This window comes from Nothobranchius furzeri, chromosome 3 (assembly GCF_043380555.1).
Source record: "Nothobranchius furzeri strain GRZ-AD chromosome 3, NfurGRZ-RIMD1, whole genome shotgun sequence".
Classification (NCBI taxonomy): domain Eukaryota; kingdom Metazoa; phylum Chordata; class Actinopteri; order Cyprinodontiformes; family Nothobranchiidae; genus Nothobranchius; species Nothobranchius furzeri.
Genome location: NC_091743.1, coordinates 41,992,621 through 42,014,499, shown reverse-complemented (window position 1 = coordinate 42,014,499; position 21,879 = coordinate 41,992,621). Strand labels below are relative to the sequence as shown.

General features: G+C 43.3%; 1 protein-coding gene across 2 annotated transcripts in view; it reads left to right on the top strand.

The window, feature by feature from the left end:
- Positions 1–21,879, top strand: part of cntn4 (contactin 4) — a 322,925-nt gene that overhangs the window by 207,651 nt on the left and 93,395 nt on the right. For both annotated transcript variants that reach the window (XM_054748366.2, XM_054748364.2), the window contains exons 6-8: positions 10,201–10,404; positions 12,146–12,248; positions 14,327–14,511. In XM_054748366.2, coding sequence (XP_054604341.2) covers positions 10,201–10,404; positions 12,146–12,248; positions 14,327–14,511 — 492 coding nt within the window. The remainder of the gene's footprint in view (positions 1–10,200; positions 10,405–12,145; positions 12,249–14,326; positions 14,512–21,879) is intronic.

The following is a 21,879-nucleotide window of genomic DNA, read 5'->3' as shown; positions in this document are numbered from 1 at the left end:
AGAGCACTGAGCATGTGCATCCTGTCTGGTTCTGTAAAGGAAAGAGTGGATCAGAAGATTCTCTCAGCCTGGAGCAAATATGGCAGAACTGCACTCAGTAACACAATGAAAAATGACTATATCTGATCGATCGATCGATCGATCGATAGATAGATAGATAGATAGATAGATAGATAGATAGATGGATAGATAGATGGATATCTCTCTCACTCTCTCTCTCTCTCTCTCTCTCTCTCTCTCTCTCTCTCTCTCTCTCTCTCTCTCTCTCTCTCTCTCTCTCTCTCTCTCTCTCTCTCTCTCTCTCTCTCTCTCTCTCTCTCTCTCTCTCTCTCTCTCTCTCTCTCTCTCTCTCTCTCTCTCTCTCTCTCTCTCTCTCTCTCTCTCTCTCTCTCTCTCTCTCTCTCTCTCTCTCTCTCTCTCTCTCTCTCTCTTCTGACAAACCCAAACGTTGAGACGAGACAAACCCAAACGTTGAGACCTTCTTGTCAGATAACTTAGATTTCAGCTGTGTTGTTGTTGTTTTTAATTTTCTCATCTTCTAACTCCTTTAATCTGAAAGTGTCTCTTTTTTCCCCAAAATCTAATTTCATTTTATTTTTAAAGCAATTTCAAATGAAACTAATGCGTTAAAATAAGACAAAATAAATGTACTAAAAACAAAACAGCACTCAGGTAAAAATGAAATAATCTTTTAAAAGACGGAAAACATTTTTATATAAACAACATATTGCCATCAGTTCCTTTGAAGTTTGTAAGCAGAGGCTTTAATTTCACTCATGCTTGCTTGATGTCCACCAGAATATTTTACAAAGTAATTAGACAGCATAAAATGTCACAAACGTCTTAACAATAGTCATGATATAAACATTTCTACCTCTTCATTGATGTCAGAAACCAAGGGAGAGAGGTGTGTTTTCAGAAGTGCTAGAGAAGTGGCCTCTCTGACATTTAAAGAGCAAGTCAACCCCTACCAGTCTTACCCCCAAATTCCACTACCTCCGCTCCACTCCGCTCCGACACGAACGCCGGAGCAAAATCGGTCCCGTTGTAGTCAATCAGAGCAATTCCACTACTGCGGCCGTGCTCCGGCAGTGCGGCGCCGTGCGCCGCCCTCTGTTCCGGCGTCCGGCAAAAATAGAATCGATCCTATTTTCGCCAGACGCCGGAGCACCTCCGCAGTAAATGGACAGAAATCACAACAGCCCAACAGGAAAAGGAGCAAGCACAACTTCCGTTTTTCACAATAAATCGATAAACAAAAGGCGTTTTTTGTTTCATATGCACAGGTTTAACAACTTTTAACAACTATCAGTGGCGGCTGAAGTTTAAATGCACAAAAGTAAGCCATAAATACAGTTTCCACTATCAAAATAGTCACACTTTGTTGATCCAAACACGGCTGATCTCTCAACACAAATGATGGGCAGATTAAACAGTTCATGCCGATGCTTCTCCCACACAACGGGTGTTTGGATCTAACTTCCGCGTTTATTGCTCGGACTGTATCGCAAGATCTCGAAAATCCCGCGCATGCTTGTTTGCCCACCTCAGGTCTCCGCACCGGAGCGGAGCCGTTGTAGAGCGGGTACCAGTAAAAATTGAGTTCGGAAGCGAGCGGCTGCGGAAGGCGGGGGCGGACCGGAGCAGAGGTAGTGGAATTTGGGGGTAACTCCACTCCCACTTCATGTTTGAAAAATTCAACACATGCTGTTGCCTGGCAGACCAAGAGGGTGGAGCCGCTAACAAATACACACACACTCAGGCTCACGACAGCATTGTGACATCATAATGTACCAGTTTACATCATAGCATACTTCTTAGCCAATAGCGGTGGCAGATTTAAATAAAAAAACAGTGCAGAGTTTTTACCTGACAACAGCACCACACTGCCAGTTTTAGGCAGAATAAATTTTAACTAAGATGCACTGAAGTGCCAAATTATTGACGACACGTGTCTGCAGCACGATTAGACACTCGTTTATTTAGTTTATCAGCAAAAAAAAGTTTATTTGGGGGTGACTTGCTCTTTAAAGGCAGACTGTTCCACTATTTGAGAGCTGAAACAGCAAAAGCATGATCACCTCTGAGCGTGAAACGCAGCAGTAGCTGACCAGAGAGAATGGGTGGATGGATGAGGCCGTAGCAGCTCAGAGAGGTAGGGCAAGCCAAGGGCCACGGAGGGCTTTAAAAACAAATAAAGGAACTTGAAATGTAAACTGAATGGACCGCCAGAGTGAGGCTTTAACAGAGGAAACAACTTCACATGTTTGTGTGCCAGCTAAGAGCTGAGCAGTGTATTACACCCACCGAAGATAAGGACTAGAGGAGACACTGACCCGCCCTTGGTTACATTTATTAATGTCCTCCAGCCAAGTGCAAACCAAGTTGTGCTACCTGAACAGAATGAGGATAGTTTTAGCTAGCTGCCTCCACTAGATGCAACTGTCTAACCACTGATCTGGGCTGGCTGAGAAGCCAAAGCTGAATTTGTGTCTGTTGACATATTTCCCAGAGTTAGGTAACACATGTATTATTAATACCGAGCGATCAGGCAGCTGTTGGTGGTCATGTGTTATGATGACAACACATCTCCGTAGCAGAAAAAGTGTTGAAGACTTATCTCCAGATGGCTGCTCCTTTAATCTGGCAACAGCAATATGTTTTGTTGTTATTTATACCTATCAGAAGTATTGACTGTGTTCAAAGTAAAGGCATGGCACCTTGCAAACAAGGAGCATGTAAACACGCCCACCCTCAGGACTAGTGTGTGTCTGGCATTACTCCGGATGAAAGGCAGGTCTGTTCCTTGTTGGATTTGATCGCAATACAAACAAACCAAGACACTAAGTAAGGCAGCTGATTGGGCCGCAGAGCTCCTAACATACCTTAGCACACATGTTTGTGTTTTCTAGGGCTGGGGGTAAACGATTATTTTTAAAACGATTATTCTGATGATTATTTTATCGAATAGTCGACTATTCTAATGACTATTTAGACAATTAATCTAATGATTATTTTTTATTGCACAATTAATAAAAACAAGAAAATCTCAAATAAATTCCTCAAAAAAATGACAAATTGGTACTGTAAGAGAATAAACACTACAGGCCTTGTATGACACTGCTTTTATTGTGTTGCGGTTGGTTATTTTCTGGTGACGTGTAGAACTTGGGAGTGCAGGCTGCTGCCTGAGAGGTGGTTGAAGATGGAGTGTCTCCATGCTGCTTTGTTTTGGTCACTTATGTGCGTGAGACGAGTGGTGTTACGACTCTTCCTGGGGAGTTTAGCTCGTGTGCAAAAAGGAAGGGACAACAACGGGATTTAAAAGTTAAAAAGATTATCAGGTTTATTTACAAAAAAAAAACATAAATCTTTCCATCCACAGGTTGGGAATAATAAAACTAATTCTGCCTGTGGGGAATGAAAACAAAAGTACAAATAACCTGGGATGTCCCACTGGGCAAAGATTACTGGGTTCTGGACCAAAATAAGAATCTCCAAAGGTCCAACTCTAAACTGGGTGGTTAAACCAAACTCAAGGTGATATTTTAAACGAAACCGAAAACCCACAACACTCTAAATGTAATAAAAGGGAGATCTGCGCCACAAAAAACATGAACTCTAAACCAAAACGTAACAGCTTATCCAAACGCAAGAAGCTGTTAGCGAAGATGCTAACAGTAGCTTTACCAACGTTAAGTTCAAGTTACCAAGTTTAAATAAACCAAAAACACCCAGCAGCAAACAGACCAGCACAGAGGAGAGACTGCTACCACCAAAACAGCTCTCCTCATGTCTGAAAGAAGCTTGTTTATGAAGGGAGAAACGCTCCCGGTGATTTTCTACATCTGCGATAGAGACGAAGCCGCACATCTGACCCCGGAAGTTGTTGTCCGTTGCCGGGAGACGAAGGCGGGCAAAATAGGAAAGGAAACTAGTAGTGGACGGACATTGTTCCGGGTCTTCGGTATTTGGCGGAGATGTTAGTGAAGGTGGAGAATAGGGCGAACTAGAGGAAAAACAGGCAGGTTCCACCTCTATTTACAAACTCCTGGAAATGCAACAAGTGGGCGTGGTGCGTCGACTACCGGATCTGACGTTGACAAATTTTTAGAATCGAGCAGTCGATGCCATCGACGCTTCGCTACAGCTCTTGTGTTTTCATTGTGGAGATTTCCATTCAAATGAGACATTGAAAAGCTAATTAGTGATAGTTATACAACATTTATGAATCTTACATTTTTAAACTCATTCACTGCCAGCGTTTTTCAGCATTTTTACTGTTTTTTTAAGAGTCACAGAACGTTGTGTTCTATGTTGATGTCAACTCCAAAACTAACAAAACAAAGAGTAGACTCACCTCTTACATCAGGAAGATCGTTTCGAGCGTTATCCGTTGTTGAATTGTGATCGGCAGAAGCTTTTCCGGTTCGCACCTCACTTCTTTTTTTTTTACAGCAGCAGCCCAAAACGATCTCCTCTAACACATGGATTTTCTGCTTCCTGGTCACGTGACGTGTGACGTATGCGGATGAAGATCGACTGTAGAGCTAGGATGTTTGTTCTCACGGTGCGGGGGCTCGTTCCGACACCCACACAGTTAAAAAAATAGCAAATTACGATTTTTATCGTCATTGGCAGTGAACGGTTGGATTTAAAATGATGACTTTTGTCGTCAATGGCAGTGAATGACTGCATCTGTCCAGGTGCGTCCTGAAGCGCTCGTGCAAGCTCTGTGATTGATTGTTGTACACAAGTGAATGTCTAACACTGTTGGCTAATGCTGACTGGGGGGCTCTAAGAGACAGGGGACAGGCTTAGCTTGAAGTGGCCTCTATTAGACAAAACCACAAACACGGGGCTTTGTTTTCAGCTCCCAGGTTTGAAAATCTCTCATTGTTTGAGAAGTTCAGAGTTGCAGTAAGCGGGTCAGCCATCCAGCTGGGAGTGAAATTACCCAGTCTTTCTTTCATGATCCAACATCTCCACACGTCACGGTTAACTTCCATTCCTCATGCCTTCACTGTGCTTTCACAGCGGGACTCCAAAGATCTTTGGTATTTTCCTTTGTTCTAACTGAAAATTATCATCAGTAGTCATAGATTTGATCAAACTTCAGAAAAAAAAACAAGTTACTGATTTTTCTTTGTCTGGAGTGTTGGGCTTAAAAATAAACCTGAAATGTTCGTTTTTCTTCCTGCAACTTCAGTAGGAACAAAGTGCAGGTTTATGTAGAAAAAAGAAATCACAACGTAGAAACTTCACTAACATCTAGCTATTACACTAATCAGCATTTGTATTCATGGTGAGGTACTTTTAATAAACCAGACCACTCATTAGCAAATTACTGGAACAGTTCCAACTGTCCTTAATCACTGTGTGACTGAGAGAAATGGGATCGTTAGGGAAAAAAATGGATTTTGGACATTTTGCCGAGAGTTGGTCTGAGATCTGGCTGATGATTGGTACCGTTTACTCTCCTCATAGGCTATTAGGTGTGGTGGTGGTGGTGGTGGGGGGGGGGGGTAATGACGTAAGGCAGGGATTTTCAAATTTTCACATTAAAGCAGCCATCGGCCACAAAATGTAATTTTTTTTCATTTAAGAAACGCTATAATAATTTCACCGTGACTTTTTTTATTTCTACGTCTCACCAGTCGTCTAAATATAAACACACATGTAACAATCTGAATGTAAAAAATGTTTTTGTTTAAAAACAATTGTTGATCCACATCAATGACCTGGAGAGACACGCTTCCACTGTTCTCAAGGTGCTACTGGGGGGCCACATACAATCACTCTGATGTCCACAAATGGCCCCCAGGCCACACTTTGGACATCCCTGATCTAGGAGAACAAACTGAATCTCAACAGATATAAAATAAACTGTTTTACAGCAAAAGTTCAAAAATGACCAAATTAAAATAGAAAGTGATGAGATGCAAAAAAAATAATTCAACAAAAAGTAAGAATGGAATCAAATCTAAAATGATTTTTAGAAGTTAGTTGGCTTTAGTTTGTCCCTAAAGGTCTTCAGTATAAAGTCAAAACATGACGTCAAAAGACAAGGAGGGAGTCATCTCTTTCGCTCAGATCACATAAAATCTCATCTGTGCTCATATTGACTTTTTCAGGGTCGAAGGAAACAAGGAGAAAATCTAAGAAATAAACCCTGAAGTTTGGGACTAAATCAAAGCTAAAGAAGAGTGCAAACACAGTAAAAGTGTTTTCACCACTGCAGCGTGAGATCAGCGGGACAGGAAGACCAGCTCCACGTACAGGTTCACACATTTGTCTGGACGTGTTTATGAACAGATTCTGTTTTTACGGAAATGAAGCCCATCATTTCTGGCATCTTAAAAATAAATACCATTAATAACCTGCTAATAGAAACAGCTCCTCACACACACAGAACAGCCTGGACGTCCATCCTCTGACGCTCCGTCTTGATGAAGTTGTTTCTGTCTAAGCGTGTCATAAAGGATGATGTGATTGTGGTTCGCTGGCCCCCATCTTTTCCTCCACCTGTGCATGATCACAAATCAGTCTGGGTTTGATCTTTGACGTGCAGAGAGAAGGGCATGTTTGACTTGCACAGCGTGTTCATTCTCTGAATATTCATTTAGGCATGTCCTTTGAAGCTGCTCCTCTGTCTTCTTCTGAGAGCGCAGCAGCTTTATTCATTGTGACTCCTGCAAAGTGATCTTTAACCTAAAAGGGGGCTTTGTTTATTTGAGAAGATTGTTTTCCCTTTACTCTTTTGGCTAGATCAAAGGAAGACTTTAGAGGACATTTAGTTAAACTTGATTATTTCTCAGATAAAAACCTTTGAGGCATCAGCTTTTAGACTGACACAGCCCACTAACACTGCAGAGTTAACATGGCAGTAACAAAGCAGCCATTTGCCTCGGTGCTGTCCTGTTTTTGCACCGGAGAGCTGGAGTAACCCATAAAATCAATACCCTGGTTGATTTTCTGAAGACCATTCAGCCGGCTGTGTGAGACGTCTCATTATGCGCCGGCCTCTGCGGCGCGCTGCACCTTATGTAGTCACACCATTTATACATAGAGAAGGAGCCGTAGTTCAGAAACACTGCAGAGGAAACAAACACAAACATCATGCCTTATCCTGCCTGAAAGTGTTCTTGTGTCCCCGTGGGTCTCCATCGCTCTGCAGAGACCCAGCTCGCGATTGGCCTGCAGGAGAACGGGAACCCGCTGTGATAAATGGACCAGAGAGGGAGGAAAAAGGCCAGTCTGTAACTGCTAGTCAGCTAACAATATATGCTAGTCAGCTAATGATATAACTGCTAGTCAGCTAACAATATAACTGCTAGTCAGCTAACGATATAACTGCTAGTCAGCTAACGTTATAACTGCTAGTCAGCTAACGATATAACTGCTAGTCAGCTAACGATATAACTGCTAGTCAGCTAACGATATAACTGCTAGTCAGCTAACAATATAACTGCTAGTCAGCTAACGATATAACTGCTAGTTAGCTAACGATATAACTGATAGTCAGCTAACGATATAACTGCTAGTCAGCTAACGATATAACTGCTAGTCAGCTAACGATATAACTGCTAGTCAGCTAACGATATAACTGCTAACCAGCTAACGATATAACTGCTAGTCAGCTAACGATATAACTGCTAGTCAGCTAACATAACTGCTAGTCAGCTAACACTGGCTGTGTCTCAATTCAGGGTCTGCATCCTACGTCGGCCGGTTACGTCACAGCGCCGCGACTAGGCCTGTCCCAATTCGAAGACTCCTTCAAATGCGGTCGACGAATCCGGCCTTCTTTTCGCCTGAATGAAGGATGGGTCGGGTGTATCCTTCAATAGGTAGCATTTCCCAAGATGCCTTGCGGGCTGGCCGGCAGAAAAAAAAGCTTTTCTGGAGAAAATGGGCATCCAGGGGAAGGTGACAGCAATGACCAGCTTCTGGAGCTGATCAGAGAGGACATGAGGCTGCAGAGGGAGGCAGAGCAGCAGAGGGCACAGGAGAGAAGGGGGAATTTTGACAGGCTTTTTACTTTGCTAGAAAAAAATGGTTAATAAAGATTAAACATGTACATATAAAAGAAATATCTAAATAAAATCAGTTCTGCATTAAACTCTTGAATTTTATTTTGGTTTACAAATGAGAATTGTTTACTAGAGGGTATCCCGCTGGGTCTTAAAGTCTTAAAAGGTGATAAATCGGTTTTGGTCAAATTAAGACCCTTAGAAAGTATTAAGAACTATTATCACATCTTTGCTCAGGCTCAGCTAGTCGAAAGTATTTTCTCCGAATTAGCTCTCCAACGGTCAAGGAAATGATTAAAGATCTAAATAAAACATCCAGCTCCATCGTTTAAAGTTCCTTCTCCCATCTGCTCAGCGGTTCCACGGTTGCTAGGCGACGGAACGTTCGCGGAGGGAGAGGCGGGAATTCATGAAGACTAGGCCTGTCCAAATTCACAGCCGTTAACATCCGGTCTACCCGGCTGACGGAGGACCCAGCCCACGTCGGCCGAGTAGGCTGGGTCCTTCGAAGGATGCAGACCCTGAATTGAGACACAGCCAATATAACTGCTAGTCAGCTAACGATATAACTGCTAGTCAGCTAACGATATAACTGCTAGTCAGCTAACAAGTGGTGTGATGGAGAAAATAACCTGGGCCCATCAATGAAACCAGCATCAGCACATAAAGTAGCATATTAGGTCAGAACATTGAGGTCCAGTGGGCTGATACTGACAACGTGAAGAAGTTTCAGAGGACTTAATCTGAAACCTCACCTGCACATGACTGTCTGATGTTCCTCATCCAGGTCGTTAAACACTGCCGCTGACAGATAACTGGAGGCAAACGTTATGAAACGGTGCAGTATTTCTGTGCTGGCTTATAGAGCACGTATGATGCCCGCTCTCAGAAATTGTCAGACGACAGGCTGTAAAAACGAGGTTAGATCTCATTTTAGATGCCATAGCAACACTCTGCTCTGCAATCATTTCTCAATTGCATTCCTGATTTACCTGTTAGATGTGCAGTGGAGATGATGCCTGTGGTTAAAAGTGGCCACCGTGTCTCTGGTGTTTAGAGGACATGTGCTTCTTCTGCTGAGCATTTATCTCCATTGAAACACCGGCTTAAACCAAATGAAGTTATTGACCAGGTTAATGGAGTCTAATAATTAGTTGATTTATTCTACTGTAGCTGCCAGTGTTTAATTAGACAGAAGCTGAAAAGAACATTATTTTATTACATTTTGTGTAATTGTCTAGGCCGAAGCTTTTGATAATTACCTCTCTTCCTTTAAAGCAGCTTGTTGCCTCCGATCAGAGAACAGCAAACAAACCAGAAAACGACACCAATTAAAGCCTCCTGTCTTGATCTAACTTCTCACAAACACAATTTTCTAAATTAGCTGGAGTGGTTTTGCACCTTTTCACAGTGATTTCATGATGGCGAAACACCCTTTGTGGCTTTGACTTTAGATATACATACACTCAAACTTCTCCGGGGATCTCAAGGATTCAAAACAAAAATGTTATGTTTCTGTTTAAATAAAGTCCAGTGGCTTTGGAGAGACGGTGATCATCATTAGCAACATAAACGACTGACCGAGGAGCTCGAGGACTGGTGAAAATGATTCCCTCATCTTCTTGGTCGCTTTAATTTCATGAGCTCTTCATCTCCTTAAATCAAATCTCAGCTAGAAAGAAACAAGAAAGAAAGAAAATAAAGGTTACTCAAAGATTTAAAGCAATAAGCAGGTTTTCTTCAACGAGGCACGTTTATGCCGTTATTCTGGCTCTTCTGTTGGGCATAAATCATCATGGTGGAAACATATTATCCAATATTAGGAGAAGTTGCTGGTTGTTAAACACAGCAGCAGGTCTTAAAGGAGCTTTGAGTTGAACCACTAACCTTGTGTGCAATAATAATCACATTACGGTGAAATCCCTTATGATAAAGTAACGTAACGTAATCCTGGCTGAAAGCAATGCTAACGTATAAAGTGTTGAGGGAATGCTTGTTTTTCAGAAACAACTAAACAAATGGCCACTCTTGTTAGATGTGAACTAAACTAACTGTTGGTGAAATCATTGGCAAAATGTCGAAAATGTGTTTTTCTGTTTTGTTTGTTATAATAACTGTAATCACTCCTCACAACCAAATTAAAACAGCACGTTTTTCCTTTCCGCAGATCTGATATTTTCGTGGATCTTCAACGAGTACCCGACATACGTGAAGCAGGACAGTCGCCGCTTCATCTCACAGGAGACGGGGAATCTGTACATCGCCAAAGTGGAGCCTTCAGATGTGGGCAACTACACCTGTGTGGTGACAAATACCGTCACAAAGACCCGGGTCCAGGGCCCGCCCACTCCACTTGTGCTCCGCAGCGATGGTGAGCTCTAAGTCACGGCCTGTTGCCAGGAGTGAGTAGACACCACATGGTACCTCTAAGGTCCAGGTCACACAGCAAGATTTTTATGCCAATTTCTGGACCAAGTCCCCCCTTCCGACAAACTTAAAGACACCCCTGATTACCATAATTACTCTAAATCTAAAAATTACTCTTATAAAAAAAATTCTAATTTTTATTTTTTAATATGTTAAACGTCTTTTTGTTTATTAAATGTTTATTCTTCTGAAGTGCCTCGTGATTTTTATCTCGAGAGGCGCTATATAAAATATTGTTTTCTTTCTTTTTTTTCTTCTAAATATTCCTGCCGTGTGTGGTGTGTTAACAAAAATCTGGTCAGCTCAGAAGGACATTGGCACTGCTCCAATCTGGGGCTGCAGCTATAGAATATTTAGTAATCGATTAATTTGCCTCAGTAATTGATCAAATAATCAGATAATCAGTTATGATTCCTTGAACACGCTGCTTTTGGAACTGCCGATTTCTCATCTATCTCATAAGACTTGAAGGAAGTCCAATTCAGTGGGTAAGATAGTTCTTTATAATGTTTAGACAAAACAAAAAACACTTTAATATTGCCTACAAATCCCTTAAAGTTTTGTCTTATTTTTTCTTTTTAATTATAACCTCTACCCCCTAGATCCTGAGCCCTTTTTTCTAAGTTCTGACACTTAATCACTATTCAAATTAGCACCAAATTGTCGGCTAAAAGCTGAAAAGTCCAATTGTTCTGTTCAAGGACACTTCTTTCCCTTGTTTCTTTCATTCTGCCTTTATTTTAGTGCAGCAGATGTGTCGGCAGATAAAGTCCAGCCCCACCTTTCAGAGGGAGGGGGCAGATAGGAGGGTGACAGCGGGCACATTAAACAGGTGTTCCCTACAAAAGGTTATGGTATGAGACAATTATGTGGTCCTGTCCACCTGTCCGCTTTGACATGCTGATAGTCCTGTGGTTGCATTCCAGCCTGGGACAGCCACGATAAGGATCCGAATTAGCCATCACAGTCACTCAGGGACCCGTCCTGAAAACACACGCCTCACCAAATCCACAAGATGAAACTGGGCCGGTTTCCTCCGTCTCCTGAGCTATTTGTGAGACCCGGTTCTGAAGTGTAGCGGTGAAGGAGAGCTTAGAGCCGTGTTGGTAGATGAGAGAGGTTTAAAATACAATCTCACACACACACACCTGGTTATCAGCGGAACTCGGAGAAATGACCTGCAGCCCAATTACCAGTATGTAAAGTACATGTTTACTTTTTAAAGTTTTTATATATGCATGTACCAAAAGTAGAAAACAACATTTCCATTCAGGCAGAGATTTTTAGTATGCACAGCAGAAATAGTCTAATCTTCCGACGCCGCTTTGCTGACGGTGAGTTGGAGGCTCTGCAGACTCAGTAGTGGGTCTCTGGGGGATTTCATGGACCTGTTTTCTGCTTCAGAGCTGTTAGAACAAGAACCTCATCTGAATGTAAAAGCTCAAATCGTCTTTGAAATCTCAAGGTTGTTTTTGCTTTTTTATTTCTACTTTATTGAACGTTAGTGTGACACATGTCAGCTGGAGTCCACTGTTTTGGCTTCTGTTTTCAGGAGGGACTTCGTCCTGTTCCTGCTGTCTGATTGTGACTGAATCAACCACAGCCTCTCCTTCCCCACACGTCTCTGAGCCAAACAATCTCTTCTTCCTCCCCACTAACACTCCTCATTTGCATTTGACTTTCAGGTGTTATGGGTGAATATGAGCCGAAGATTGAAGTTCAGTTTCCAGAGGTTGTTCATGTTGCCAAAGGATCCACAGTAAAGCTGGAATGCTTCGCTCTGGGAAAGTAAGCCTGCTCTTCATACACACCCTGCATGCTTAGCGGCCTTTAGGAGAAAAATGCTGCAACAAAAGAGTTGGAGTGAATATTTTTTTGTAGGTTTCTCCACTTTGAAGCAACTCCTGTATGCTTTAAGCTAGACATTAACAGGTGCCTTTTGTGGTGCAAAAATATTCAGAAAAATATCCAATTTTTACCACCACTGCATGCTGATGCATAATGATTAAAACAAGGTAAAAACTAGAGTGTTAGTTAAATTCAAAAAGTTGGACACTATGTGCAGGAAATCAACTCAGACTGGGACATAAATGCATGATAGTAGTAAGTGACAAGGTTCAGTCTGTGACGGTCATTGTCTCCTTGGGCAAGATGCCTAAAGCTTGGTTTATGCTTGACGTGTCCGCGAGGTTCGCACGGCTCCACGCGGCTAAATTGCGTCATTTTAACAACCACGCCCCTCCACCGCGCCTCCGCACCGCCCAAACTTTCCGCACCGCACACCTGGGAGGTTTTCTAACCACGCGGACGGTCGGACGAGGAAAAACATGGCAGACTGGCAACAACTAGTGTGGCAGAGGTTCGTAAATACAGACATTTGTATGATTCAGCTCTCAGAGATCACCGTGATCAACATGTTGTTAATAATTCTTGGAGAGAAATAGCTCGCACTGTCGGAAAAGACGAGGACGCTGTTAAAAAATGCTGAAATGCCATGTTGTAAACAACAGTAAGTTCTACTTCTACTATGTTGTAGTGTTGTAGAGCTCCATGCTGCCCCCTACAGTTTGGGAGAATATTGGCTCACCGCAGAGACAAGCCGCATGAACCCTAAACGCTGCGAGTTGCGAAGCGCATTCCATCCGCGAGCTGCATCACCAAGCGGAAAGTGAATGTGTCAAGCATAAACCAAGCTTGGTCCACATGTCTAGCTGGTGGTGGTTGGAGGGAACCGGCAGCCCCAACTCTGCCACTTAGCCCCAGGGCGGCTATGGCTACATTGTGGCTCATGTGTGAATGTGTGCGTGGACCAAGGATTGTTGTAAAGCACCTTAGGGGGTTCTAGTGCTCTTGAAGGTGCTATATAAATACAGGACATTCACCAACAGTAATATGATTAACTTCTCGTGCCAGTGATTTAAATGTTTCTCATCACAAAAAGCCAATCAGCCAATCAGATGGCAGCAACTCAATGTTTTTAGACACCTAGGTGACTTGTTCCAACTGAAGATAACAAACGGAGAAGAAAAAATAATTAAGAAACTGGGAATGTACCATGGTTGTTGTTAACAGATGGTCAAGCCTGAGTAGTTCTAAATCTGCTGGTCTACTGGGATTTGAACCCACAACCACCTCTGGGGTTTACAGAGATTTGTCTGACTGCTTCTAGATGATAGAAAGACAACAGCAGCTCTAACACCCACTGGTCGCTACGAAGGTCTGCAGAACAGCATCTCTGAACCATAACATGATCAACCTTGAAGCAGATGGACTCCAGCAGCAGAAGACCACACCAGGTGTCTCTCCTGTCAGCTAAGAACAAGAAACTGAGGCTACAATTCTCACCAGATCACCAGAACTGGGCCAGAAGAGACTGGAACACATTTTCTTGTCTGATGAGTCTGGAGTTAAGCTGCAGCATTCAGATGGTCAGGTCAGAGTCTGACGTCACCAGCATGAACGCATGGATCCATCCTTCCTGGCATCAATGCTTCAGGTTGCTGCCGCTGCTGGTGGTGTTCTAGTCCCACTTTGGACCCCTTGGTACCTGGCTTAAACTCCACAGCCTATTGTTGCTGACCATGCCCACAGTGGACCCGTCTTGCCTAAAAAACCCATTTAGAGCACACCCACACTAGTGTCTCCAGGGTAGTCTGGACTTAACACAAATAGCTGTGCAATATTCAAGGGTTACTGTAATCCTTAGATTAGCAATGACGTGAGTGACAGAGACCATATGAGTTAGACTTCTACAACTCGGTTAACTCTGCACACTTTATTGCTTTCAATGAAGATACAAGTTGTTAATGACATGTGTTATAGCATCTTTTATCTGATGTTGTTGAATGCATCTTCCTGCCTTACAGCCCCGCACCCTCTATCAGCTGGAGGAGAGTGGACAATGTACCCTTCCCCAGGAAAGTCGACACAAGAAAGGCTAGCGGCATCCTGGAAATCCCGTATTTCCAGCAGGAGGACGCCGGCACGTACGAGTGTGTTGCCGAAAACTCCAGAGGAAAGAACATGGTGAAGGGAAAACTCTCTTTCTATGGTAGGTGATCCAGTCATGCGTGGATATTTAACCAACGCGTGTCAAATCAGCTCAGGCCGGAAGGCAGAGGAGGCGTATACCACGGTTACAAAGCAGAGATCAGCAGAGGATTGTGGGGCTCGTTTTAACAGCACATCAAAATGATTAAAGGCTGTCAGCCATGATGCCTCTAATATTTTGAGCCAGATTAAAGGAGTGATGCGGATGAGGCTGAGCCCTTGGATGTGACCTTGCTGGTGAGCTTTGCATTAGACTCCAGCAGATGGCATCATGATTGACATCCAACTTGACTGAAGATCAAAGCTGTGAAAAGTGCTACACACAGCACCGTGGCACATATGCGAGGGCCATGATCTGCACGGCAGCATCTGGATGGGCAGGAAGGCCGTTGAAGCTGATACTACAATCAGAGACATTCCTACTCGGTTAAGCTAGCAGACATCCAATGTCCTCTACCTCAGCTTTTCATTGCATCACTGAAGGAGGAGCTAAAATAAATAAAACTCTGGTCATTTAAAAGCTGAGGAGTATTTTTATTGAGTTGAGATAGGTGATAAATTTGGGCTTTCATAATAATAAGCACTGATTGTATGTAAGCCCGATATTCCAAGTACTCAGACTCTGGTTAAAAAAAAAACAAGAAAGTACCTGAGAGCATTTTATTATAGCTTCAACGTCCAGAAAAAGTTTTTTATTCTATCTCTAAAAAAACTCGTTGATCTGAACCCCCTCTGGGTTTTTTTGCATTGGTCCAAGAGTGTGTGATTGTTTCCAAATTCTGCTAAAACTAACCCTACACTGTAACTAATTGCTGTAAAATAACGGGCTATTTTGAACTGTGGTTATACTGTTCTCCATTAATTCAGTTGAAGACTGTCAATTCTGACGTCTTTGAGAAGCAAAATATTAATGGCAAGCTTCTGTAATCTCTTACGGTACAAAGCCGTATTTTCTGCTTTTTCCATCATGGTATAATATAGTATGTCTTTTCTTTCACTTCAGACTAGACCTGTCATGGTCTGTGTCTGCGTCTCACCTCATGTGTCTCCTTTTGTCCTCAGTCGTCTCTAGGTGCTCCTTTTGTGTCTTCTAGTGCCCTCATGTGTCGTGTATTAATCTTCCTCATGTGTCTCCTGGTGTTCCCCATTTGCCCTCTAGGTTTCCCCCCTCAGACATCCCTCTCCCAGGTCTTGTGCTCTCTTGGCCCCCTCTTAGCCACGCCCCTGTAGTTTTCTTTCTGTAGTGTTTTCCTTTAGTGTCAGCTTCCCCTTAGAATATTAGTTATGGTTCATGCCTTCTGGTCTTTTGTTTTTCTCTTAGGTCATTTTCCTTTGTTACAGCCTTTCATTATTTAGTGTGTTTGTTCCCACCAGTGTTTTCTTCCTCCTCCCTGAGTTAGTAATTGTGTTCACCTGGTCCCTCTCCCCACACACCTGCAATTCATCTCCCTCTCATCTTCCCAGTCTATATAAGCCCTGTCTTGTCTCTCTGTGTTTGTTGGTTCATTGTCTTGTGTGTTGCGTTGTTGTTCCCCTCTCGAGTCTCTCTGAGTCCCTGCTCATGTGTTGAGCTTAGTTAATTTTTAGTTTTTCCCAAGCTTTTGAGTATTAGTCTTATTTTGTGCTTTGGACTTTCCAGCACATCCACCTTAAATAAAGGAATTGTTTTTCTTAAGACCTCTCCTGCCTTTGAGTCGTTCTGGGTACTTCTGCATCCTGGGTCCAACCTCCTCTCCTCAACATGACAAGACCATGGGTTCATTCAGTTAGACATCTGAGCGAAATTAGAAAATAAATGGAAATGAAATTAGGCCGACACATCTGTTGAAGCACGTTACTAGCTTGAGCTGGCTTGGTTATTTGATTTGTTGCTACAAGGTTCAATGTTACCATTTGTTGAGATACTTTTTCCACATAAAACATTTTAAATGCGTGTATATGGATACATGTTACACAGGTTGATGCCAAAAGCTTAAAAGTATCTTCAGATGTGCACTTGATATAATATAGCTAACACACAGTAGAACCCCAAGCGTCAGAGTATGGGAACTCTGTCAGCCAGTTGAATCAAAGTGAGTTTAAAATACTAGCCTGGCCTGCCAGGCTTGTCCTCTGCCTGTTCTACACTGAAGACAAGTCTGGGTACTGAGAGGCAGAGAGCTCTATGAGGGGCGGGACTAGCCAGCTCAAAAATAACCAATCAGAAAAAAGGTGGAAATGACCGCTCTATCGTGCAACGTTGTCGTTTTTTTAGCAGTAGTCAAAGATGGCGGCTGGCGAAGAAAGGCGTTTAGAACTTCTACTTGTGGTTTTAAAGACATGGCCAAGTCATGTAGAACAGAGGAAAGTGACACAGCAACCTCCGCTTCAGACGCCATCTTTGTTTTTTATGAGAATCTGAGCGTCGCAGACTGTGATGTACACTGCTCATCACTAATTGGCTCGGTTAGAATTCTCAGAGGGTGTTTATTTTTTTTTTTTTTTTATGGGAGCGTTACCAGGCCCTTTACTTATGGGAAGCATTGGCATGGCTGCCAGGCTAGTAAAATTCCTTTGTTCACAATTGTAAATGTGGTGTTACTTGTTGTGCCATGTTGGCACCGTAAGTGAGGAGGTCGGTCAAAGGAATTGGACCCCTGTGCCATTCCACTCTTCAACTCGGTGATTCACACTAAATGCTTGTGACTCAGCACTTTGTGTTCCGCTCATACTGGCTGTCGGCAGTCACCTGATGTATGAGTTAATGGGCATTCTTTACTGTGGCCAATCAGAGCCGGCTTCTTCTCGGAGGAGCTGGCTCTGATCGGTCACTTCAGAGAACCGGTGCTAAGAGCCCTTTCGTTCACGAACGACACATCACTAGTAGGAACTGGAAAATAACAGTACATTGGCAACCATAGAACTGACAGTATAATACTGTTTATTTTCGGTACAGCACAGTACAGTAAAATCTTTACAGTAATTAACTGTTGATTCAGATCACAGGAGGTACTGTGGATTAACAGTTTGAAGCTGGCAACTCTAGATTAAAGATTAAAGTCCCATTTAGTCGTCACACACACACACAGGTGTGTGGTGAAATTTATTCTCCGCATTTGACCCATCCCCTGGGGGAGCGATGAGCTGCAGACAAGCCGCGCTCGGGAACTATTTGGTGGTTTAACCCCCCAATCCAACCCCTTAATGCTGAGTGTCAAGCAGGGAGGCATTGGGTCCCATTTTTTCAAAGTCTTTGGTATGACCCGACCAGGAGTCGAACCCCTGATCTCCCGATCTCAGGGCGGACACTTTACCACTAGGCCACTGAGTCGGTCCCACTGTGTCGGTCAGTAGCTGCCAGTAGTTAACCGTAATTTAACAGGGATTTTTTTTTTAGAGTGAGATCATTTTCGGATCATCCAGAAGGTTCTATTTAGAGTTAGCAAAAATGGGGAGGTACTGCCTCAAGTGGAGGAGCTGGTCTGAGATGATGGAAGTAGCTGTGTTCCGTCCCTCACCTGTAGTCAGAAGCTTTGGGTAATGGGTAAATGAATGACATCACAAATACAAAAATGAGTTTCCTCCACAGAACTGCTGGTCCTCCATGTTGGAATGTGCCAGATAAAGTGGTTTAGGCATGTGGTGAGATCTCCTGGGGAACGAGTTTTACCATGGCCTTCTGGACAGAGACCCCAGAGCCAATCCAGGGCCCATGGAGGGATTATATCTCAAAACTGGCAAGGGACCGCTTTGGGATCCCACTGGAGAAGTTGGTGGAAGTACCAGGGGAGATGACAACCATAGGCTACTGCCCTCAAAATCTGGACCTTGATGAACAGATGACAACAAAACAAGCTAAACAAAAATGGAACGAATAACTTGTGAATGAGGCCATTTATAGCCACACTATGCTGACATGTCCACCTGCGCTATGTCATATGGCACAGAAGGGAGGACTAGAGTTTGCCAGAGTAAAATAACAAGACATGTAAAGTTGGAATGCTTTACTCAAACTGGCAAGAGGGATGACCAGGTAGGGTCATAGGTGGATACAATTAGGGTGTGGAAGGATCTGAATACAGGAAAAGAGATTACCTTAACCATGACTGGATAAAAACAAAATCTGAAATCAGATCCGTTCATAAATCTAAAATAAAGCCGGGAGGAACTGACATGGAACCCTGTGGGACCTCACTGCGTTGTTAACAGTCAGAAAAACAGGAAGTGTGTAAGAAGGAGAAACTCAGAAACACACAAAGGAAACATGTCTGACAAAACTGTAATAAAGACCTTTGATTGTACTTATAGGGAGAGAGGAAATGGGAATATGACTTTTTACTCACATCATCATTTCAATGGGAAGTCAGAGAGTTTCCATGTTGCAGCTCATAGTAGACCGTGTCTCTGTAATTATGGGTAACGTATCTCCTGCTGTGTCAGCTTTAGAGGTATAATTCAGTTGGGACTTTTGAAATTTGCCGTTGTTTACAACATAAACCCAGCGTCTGCAGAGAGACGATCTGGGATCCATCGAGCCCTTATTTGTCCTTCTGAGCTGACTCATGTCTCTTCTTTTTGATGTCTTTTGTCAGCTTCTCTCTATATCTCCTCCTGCAGCCAGGTGATAAAAATCTTATTTTAAACTTTCTTTGAACTGAGCCTTTGAGACATTTGTTGGCAGCATACACCAGTGGAGGGGATTGATAAGGTAGCGACTCACACACTACAGTGGAAAGAGTCGTGCTCTTTGTGGGAGGCAGGAAGTGGCTTTATTGCACTGTTAAAAAAAACAAAAACAACATTTTAATTAGAATGTTTTGGACTTTGAGAAGAAACAACAGTTTTCTTGCTTTTGATGCCACTATTACTCAGACGAAGGCTGCGACAGCTTCGTTTTCCACCCTTTAGTGGTTCTGCAGACGTACGGCTGCATTATTTCACTGTGATTTCACTGATAAGGTAAATTCCCATCTTTCCTGTGCTTTAGCCCCTTGACGTCCGGCCTGATTGTGTGCTCGCTCGGCCCGGTGCAGGCTGAGATGGGCTGCCTGCTTTCATTTGGTGAGCTTTGACTGAGAGTCGATAGGTTCGCACCAGGTGAGGGATAGAGTGAGCAGCCCTGACAGTGAGGATGGAAAAAGCAACGACGACAAAGTCAAGTCCCAAATGGCAGCGCGAGCGAGGCTTCTCATGCTGGTAGTCTCTGTTTAGGAGCAGCGGTACACGTGGTCCTGACGCTGAAAGACAAAGGGATGGAGAAGTCTGTAAAGATCAGAAAGATCTACAAAAGTATTTTTGGAGAACTGCGACAAAACTGATGTTACTTCATTATGAAACAGATTAAATGAAGACTGTGATTATTTACAAGCTACATTTGATATCTGGAACGTTTCCTCACATCTCAGCAATGTTTCTCCTGGAGAGAAAACAACCGTGTGCATATTTGGACTGAATTAGCCTGTATGTAGCACCATCTTAAGGATTTACAACCCCCAAGGCGCTTCACAACACAATCATTCAGACATTCACACGCTGGTGGGGATGAGCTTCGATGTAGCCACAGCTGCCCTGGGGCGCACTGACAGAGGCGAGGCTGCTGAGCACAGGCGCCACCGGTCCTTCTGACCACCACCAGCAGGCAACGTGGTTAAGGACACAACAGCAGCATGGGGCTTGAACCTGCAACCCAAGGCTTTTCTTTTCACTTTGCTGTTCCTTCCAGGAGGAAAAAGCCCTTTAGGATACCAGAAGTGTCTTGAAGGTTTTTTTTTTTAATTTTTATAACAGAAAATAGTAAATTAAACCATGCTCACGTGTTTACTTAAGCTGATTAATGTTAAAAATTGCACGAAGATCTCCGTGCCATTAAACCACTGACTGAAAAGAGATTTGTTGAAACCCATAGTGACTAAATTCATGTCTGGTTTGAGTTAATTCTGTATCGCAGATGTCAACACTCTGCCTCTCTTGTCAGAAGTAAATAACAGATTTATCTTTTAGCCTCAACAGTAAAAAGGAACCCCGACTCTTTGACTGTTCCAGCAAATGGCGAAGAAACTGTCTCTGCAAGCAAAATTTTAACAACCTCACCTAACCCTGTTGAGCCGCCTCATCCGCCAGCGGGAACTCAAAGAGCAAAACAAGATGTTCAGACACAAAGTTCTCTGAACCAGAATGAATTTTCATGTTGAGTTCGTCTAAGACTTCAACAATCCACAGACTGCCCTCTGGTTTCCGTGTAAGCGTCGTTTGTTCTTTTGTAGCTCGCCTCCTTCAAACACACACTTCTGACCACATGGAAGCACAGATGTGTGTTTAGAGCTTGTTGGGTTCGTCCTACTTCACTCAAAGGCGAGAGCTGCACAGCAAAAGCTGATTAGTGAGGAACTTTGGTGAAAAGTGTTGACAAAGGTCAGTCCTTGAGAGTGGCATTAGGAGCGGCCTGTTGAAGGGCAAAGCACCTCCAGCCTTTCATCTAACGCTGCCTTCTGCGAAAGAGGATGGCCGTGTCTCCACCTGAACATCAAGAGGAAGCTGAGAAGCATCACATACCAACAGATCTAGCTATATGTTGGTCTAATCATCAACTAGCCTTGAGTTACGTACATGTCACCGAGAGAATCAATCCTCCTGTATAATTATACCATCATTTACTGAGGTTGCATTGAATGGAGGCTTTTACGGCACCAGGAGCAGCCATAATGTCTATGGATCCAGTATTCATCACCTTTGTTCAGGTACAAGCCCTCTAAGAAAGGAAAAGAAACTGTGAAAAACTCACCTTGTGCGTCAGTCTGGACCTGGACACAGAGACCGAAAAGTGCTACTGCTGAACTGACCTTCTTGTCAGGTAACAAGCAGCTCTTTTTTCTAAACGTCTACGTGTTCTTGTTGTTTTTCCTCTGGCTGAATTCACAGCCTGAATCATGGACGTAATTTTCACTTAAGAAGTGGGGGTATCTTTACGGTATGTTCTAATAGGAAACAGGCTTCAACACAAACGGTTGTTTTCTGCTTGGTCCTACAGCTCAACCAGTGTCAATTTAATATAGCGTAATATTGTTTTTGATGGTAAAAAGTGCAGGGGTCAAACCTTGACTTTGGAAAAAGTGGGGGGGGGGACATGTCCCCCCTGTTCCCCCCCAAAATTACATCCATGGCCTGAATGGAGAAACAGAAGTGACATGATGACCAGCCTTTAGATTGTATATCAGTGAAAACCAGGTGGTTCCTCCACGTTTACTGTAGTTTTCCAAGTTCAGGACATGGATCCAGGAGGGTAGTCCACACATCCCTCCCTCCAGCGATTCTCTCCAGATCCTCCTGGATTCACAAATGAAGCAGAACACCGTCCCACTGCGATTTATGAATGGATCTTTCAGTCACAACC